Consider the following 6,000-nt stretch of genomic DNA (forward strand, 5'->3'; position numbering starts at 1 on the left):
ATCCAATCCACTTCCTGTTGCACTGCATGATGGACAGGCTCAATATTGTGCATGACACCTGCAGCCAGCGTTGGTAGGTCCCGGCTTTCCTTCTTTAGTTGTTGTTTGTTTGAGTCGCAGTTTTAGTGAAATGTACTTTGTTGTGTTCATAGACAATTTGTAAGCATTTTTGTTTGGTGACCTGAGAGTCAGTCCTTTGGTTCCGTGATTTGAGGCAAAAGCAAATAATGTTTTATATAAATGTTGCTTATTTCATGTATAAAAACATCCTCATGGTTTAACTGAGCTTCGTTATTTTGACCTCTCTGCCGTATATATTGCTCGACCACACTTGTCCTCATGCTCGTTCTAAACTTGGCTTTTGGCTAGTTTAACCTGACACCTGTAGAAACCCTTTGAAAACATTAAACAAAACTGAGGGGGGTTTGTTAGAGTGGTGACCTTTGTCTCCCTCTGCCACATTCTAGTTTTTGTTTTTCTTTACTGGAAGAGTACAGCAGCAGTTTACTATTATTACATGCAAATATGGAAGTAAGTTGCTGCTGCCAGACTGCGATCTCAGACTGTTTGATCCTTATCAGTGCTGGCAGAGGGAAGAAAGGGAACCAGTTAAATCGAACCCTTCTCTGACCTCCTCTCTCTCTCCTTCTCCTTCCCTCATTTGCCTGGTGTGTATGTGGCTACACTGCTCCTCCTGTATATTTTTTGCTTACATGATTTTCCCTCCAAAAAAGTTCCCATGATGCACGGTGGTACTCCAGCCACTGTGTCTGCAGCCACCACATCTGCCACAAGCGTTCCCTTCGCAACTGCCTCCACCAATCAGGTTTGCACCTCTACCTCCTCAGTCTCTCCCTCTCTCCCTCTCTCCCTCTCTCCCTCCCTCTATCTATCTATCTATCTATCTATCTATCTATCTATCTATCTATCTATCTATCTATCTATCTATCTATCTATCTATCTATCTATCTATCTATCTATCTATCTATCTATCTATCTATCTATCTATCTATCTATCTATCTATCTCAGTGCACATGGATAATCTGGGAATGCTTGTGTGTTAATGCAAGGGGTAAACAGCAGGACTCCCTCTTGTTGGCCTACACTACAGTCCAACATAAAGTTTTGTGAACACAAGCAGTGCTATAAACTAGTAGTACTTGTCCATTTTAACTATAACTCTTTTTCTTAGATTATATACCTGTGTTTAAAAAGAGCAAACAACAACAACAACAACAAAAACATGCTGTATTGTATTTTAATGTGTGTCCTCATTGTAACCTCGATTTTTGTCCTTTCCCATTTTGAGGACTCTTCCTTATCAAAGTTGACTTCCAACGAATACATGCAATTGGTATGTATGAGGCAGTGTTTTTTCCCCACATTTTTAGAGCCATTTGCACAGCTTGTGCAATAGTTGCTATCTGTGCCCTTTGGTGCTTTGCTTTTTTTTTTCCTCTCTTTTTTTTCTGCTGCTTCTTCCAGCACGTAAAGCAAAGCTTTACCATATTCTTTGTGTTAAAAAGCTGGACATACTCATTATTAATGTCAGGAAAAAAAGTTATAAAATCAGTCTGTAAGATGACTTGCTGCGTGTTTAAGTTCAGTTCTGTTGGAGGCGTTTTTTTGTAAGCAGCAAGCTGCATTGCATAATCATAGGTTTCCATTAAACAAGATTGATGAACAGTCGAGATGAACCATTATGCAGCTGTTCTTCATCCTGGACTAGTTTTATGCATTTTACCGAGGCGTGCAGGTCAACAACATGGAGGACTTAGATTTGCATGGGGGAAGCCACCTTACTGACAGTTTCCCATCCACCTCCCCCGCCCCAAACTCCCACCTCGTGTCTCCCTTCCTTTTACTCCTCCTCTCTCCCTGCTATCCAGAAGTGTCTGCATCAGTTGTGCCACAACTGTAGCCAAATTGCTTTTTTTCCCCCAGCTTGTCATATTTGTCTTTGTTTTTTCCAGCAATAACTTCATCTTAATGCGAGGAGATGATGTTAAAATATGTTGATCTGTACTTATTTGCGCCGGCCAGCCTCAGCTTTGTCCGTTTTCGCGTCAGCATCCTTCATTTGATCTCTTGTCTGTTGTTCTATCCCCAGATTCCAATAATATCTGCAGATCATCTGAGTAGTCACAAGTACTTGACTCAGATGTAGTTCCTCTCAAGAACAGTGAGTTCCTATTTCAACCCTCACATTTTCTCTATTCATCACAAGTTGTTTGTTTTTTTTTCTCCATTTGCGTGACTCATATTATCTGCTTCAAGTTTCCCTTGAATTTGTATGCACACAGAGCTTCTAACCACACTTTACCATCAGTTTGATTTAAGCTAAATCCACCGTCTCTTGCAGATCAAATGAATGTGTGCTGGCACCGTCCAAGCCAAAAAAAAAGAGTTCAGCCTTTATGTACATAACCTTCAGAATGTCAAGCAGTGGGACAAGGAGGGTCTGCCACGTCTCATCACACGTGAAAACATCAAGGGTACAACACATGATCTGTGCCATCTTCCCACATATCAATGTCAAGAAGAATTTGCTGTCAAATTCAACATCCAGCTGAGAGAAGAGCATATCTTGTTGCCAGGGTCGGCGTGTCTCTCTCCCCCCCTCGGCGGGGGAAACGTTCACATGATACCTCTGTGTCGGATTGAATCATAGCACTCAGTTTCTTCTAGTTATTATTATTATTACCGCATGCACAGAAGGTCAAGAGCGTTGTTACATGAGACGACATCAAGTGCTGGTACAATAGTAGACCAAGATTTCCTTTCCTTTTTTATTTGTTCTGCTTTATTATTATTATTTTTTTTCATTTTTTTTAATTGATAGCCATATTTCAGCGTTTACAAGAGTAATGCAAACATGCACCTTGAATTTGAATTGAAATCTGAAAGGCACAATGATTTTAACAGGATTTTATTCGCCAAATGAATTAGGCATGTACAGTATTGTGTTTTTACAGCTACTAGTGAAACTAGATGTTGACATGAGGGTCTTGGACATATGAATGTTCTGGGTAAACCAACATACCTGTGTACCTTGAAAGCACAGCCAGGCTAGCTTTTCTCACCTCGTTATGTGCTATAAAGGCCATACAGCTAAAACCAGAGTGTTATCTCAGCAGTGTTATTTGTTTACCGAAGGTAAAAGTTTTGTATGGCTCTTTTTTTTTCCTTTTTTTGTATTGTTTTGTTTTTAAAAATCTCCATTGTGAGTGTTTTTTAACTTTTTCTTTTCTCAAATTAATCAGTTTTAGAAGTGGGTTTCTTGCCAAATCAATTTGTTTGGTATTTGATGTTTTTTTTGTTCCTTTTTGTTTGTTTAGAATCAGTAATGGAGGGTTTTTCTAAAGTTTGTCATAACTCTTTTTCATAGACTAGTGTTGTTTTTCCTTCTTGGAATTAAGTCGCTGGACAAGTCCATTGACTCTAAAGCCTGGCAAAGTAGAGGGTGTAGCTTCAATTGACATTGCGTTACCATGTTTCCCCCTCTTGTAAAGAGGAGCAGCTCTTAAACTGTGTCTCCCAAGAAGCACTGTTGAGCCATGTGTGGATGCGAACTTTAAACAACAAGCCCAAAGGTCTAGTAGGTCACATGTGCACTTGAACGATTATTTGTCCAGTCGCCATATTTTAATTTCACATCCCATCCCAAGTGAACTTTCATTTTTGATTTTCTGAGGAAGTACAACACGTTCAAACGTTTGCCTTGTATCTCATGCAAAAACACAAAGGTTTTCATCCACGCATAGATCTGACTATGGAAACCAAAGCACAGTTTGTTTTTTTTCTCTCAAACTTATCCACTGTGGGTGAATACAGAGACATCTCTGCAGAGGCTGAAACAATTAAGGAAAAAGGTTTATCATCTTTCATTCATGTGTCTTGATTTATGTTTTTCACAGCAGCGTGTCTTTACCGATTGTAATGTACCTAACAAAGCCTTAGATTACAGTTAATGGGTCCTCGCCCAATCAAATGTACTCTCAATCACCGTGCAGGTAAAGAACACCAATGATGTTTTATAGTTCTCTCACATGCCGCTTATGATCTTTTTTTTCTCTCTCTCGCTCTGTAACAATAACAATTACTCTCTTAAATTTCATTGAACTTATGTGTTATGTACTACTTAAGAATTTGAATCTATTTGATGTATGTAGTTTTAGATTATTTTTCTTTTTTTTTGTTGTTTTGTTTTTGCCTTACTATATATTACTTGACAACATTGATATAGCCGTTGTAGATGTTGAGGTAGAATGACATTCATAACTTTTTTTCAAACCATATAAATGATAATGTGTTAGTTTTAAATATTCACTTCATTCATATAGCTGGATGTCTTTTTCAGTTGTGTTACATTGTCAGTTAATTTTTTGTTGTTGTTGATGAGAAGACTTTTTGATACGAGGAACGAGATCAATTGATTTGCTGCACGGCAGCGGTCTCTGAGTTTAACAAGAAAAAAACAACAAAAAAATCAAACACAAACACACACACACACAAAAACTATTTTAACCAACTTAAATTTTTCCTTGTAACATGTCGAGATCATGTTTGAAAATACTATATTGTACTGAAATTCAGACTGTCCATGTTTTAGAGTAAAAATTATTTTCTACTGTATCCATTTCAAAGAGATATGTAATTTTGTTTTTGTTTGAATATTTCTTAAGTTTGCCCTGAATGTCAGGCCAAAACGAGCATTGAGATTTGACGGGTGTTCGGATGTTCGATAGATAGCGAGATTAGGAGCGAGGAAGCAGAGGCGTCTGTTTTCCCGAGGAATCAGAAATGCTGCAGATTATGAGTTCGAACCTAAGGGACGAAGGTTGTCTTTTTGCACTTCTGTATATAGTCAAATGAACAGAGAAAAAAATGTGTATCATATTGAGATATTATTTTGAATAAAAAAAGATCTATAATTATAAGGAATTTTGTTAGATTAATTTAAATTCTTAAATTAGAAGACCAGCTAAAAGAAAAAAAAATGCTTGCAAAGAAGGGCACTAGTTTCTTGGCCAATGCATTCAGAGAAAGCTATGCGCTTTTTGTCTTATTTTATAAGTGGCTAGTATTGCCAGGGAATGTTGTAGGGGAGTAGATATCCCCATATCATGCTAACTCCACCCCTCTTGTAGGATGACATATCCAGTAACATTCATATACCATGTGTTGGACTTGGTCACGCAGTATTGCTGCTCCCATGGTACAGCTGATACATGAACCTGTCAAAAATGTGTATTCTATTATAGTTTGATTTGACTGCATGTAAAAGTACAAACACGTAAACAAAAGATAGATATGTAAGGTAATAAGATAACACCTTCAGACTACAGAATACACAACATTTGTTCTTTGTTTTTCAAATTATCCATGCAGTAGATAACATCCACAGTGGGAAGAAGTGATACTTTAGAACAAGTCATCTTACTCTTGTGTGATTAAAATAAAATATTGTCCAAGCAAACTTGTTATTTAAAGAATGAGAAAACATTAGCACTCATCCACCCCCCGGATACATTCTCATAGCCGTATAATTACAGTCCACGCTGACTCACGGGGCAGTTGTTCCTGCTCTTATAGCTGTGCACTCAGCAGGTGAAGGCTCATCACACCAAATGCTTATTTGGCAAATTTAGTCTTTAAAAAAATGAATGTAACAGTCGCCAGACAACATCAGATGTGTTTCTGACTCGAGGCTGCTTTGTATAGTTGCTACAGAACCAAAGCACCATTTTCTCCAAACCACACGTTCAGTCTTCAGGCTGCAACCGAGGTCTCGCTTCCCTGCTGGGCGCACATGTACGCTTTGACTGCTTTTTACTTGTAAGTGCACCCACCCAGTTATGTATTTGCTAACAGTTGCCACACAATAATGTACTATTCTGTCTTCATATTTGTTTATGCACATTTTATTGTTAATTGACTCTTGCTGTATGGATGAAAAAAAAAATCTGAATAAAACAATATTTGATTTGCTCACGCAA

At 38.0% G+C, this 6,000-nt stretch overlaps 1 protein-coding gene across 16 annotated transcripts in view; it reads left to right on the forward strand.

The window, feature by feature from the left end:
- mbnl1 (muscleblind-like splicing regulator 1) overlaps positions 1 to 6,000 on the forward strand; it is a 45,653-nt gene extending 39,653 nt beyond the window's left edge. For 8 of the 16 annotated variants that reach the window (XM_085438389.1, XM_085438390.1, XM_085438387.1 and 5 more), the window contains 5 exons: positions 38 to 73; positions 735 to 826; positions 1,311 to 1,355; positions 2,112 to 2,183; positions 2,364 to 6,000. In XM_085438389.1, the coding sequence (XP_085294515.1) occupies positions 38 to 73; positions 735 to 826; positions 1,311 to 1,355; positions 2,112 to 2,168 (230 nt within the window). In that variant the 3' untranslated portion in view covers positions 2,169 to 2,183; positions 2,364 to 6,000. The remainder of the gene's footprint in view (positions 1 to 37; positions 74 to 734; positions 827 to 1,310; positions 1,356 to 2,111; positions 2,184 to 2,363) is intronic. The other 8 variants (XM_085438393.1, XM_085438397.1, XM_085438399.1 and 5 more) reach the window with 3 other exon arrangements.

Source organism: Copadichromis virginalis, linkage group LG18 (assembly GCF_057382275.1).
Source record: "Copadichromis virginalis isolate Kocher_CV1m ecotype Utaka linkage group LG18, C_Virginalis_male_GT1.1, whole genome shotgun sequence".
Classification (NCBI taxonomy): Eukaryota; Metazoa; Chordata; class Actinopteri; order Cichliformes; family Cichlidae; genus Copadichromis; species Copadichromis virginalis.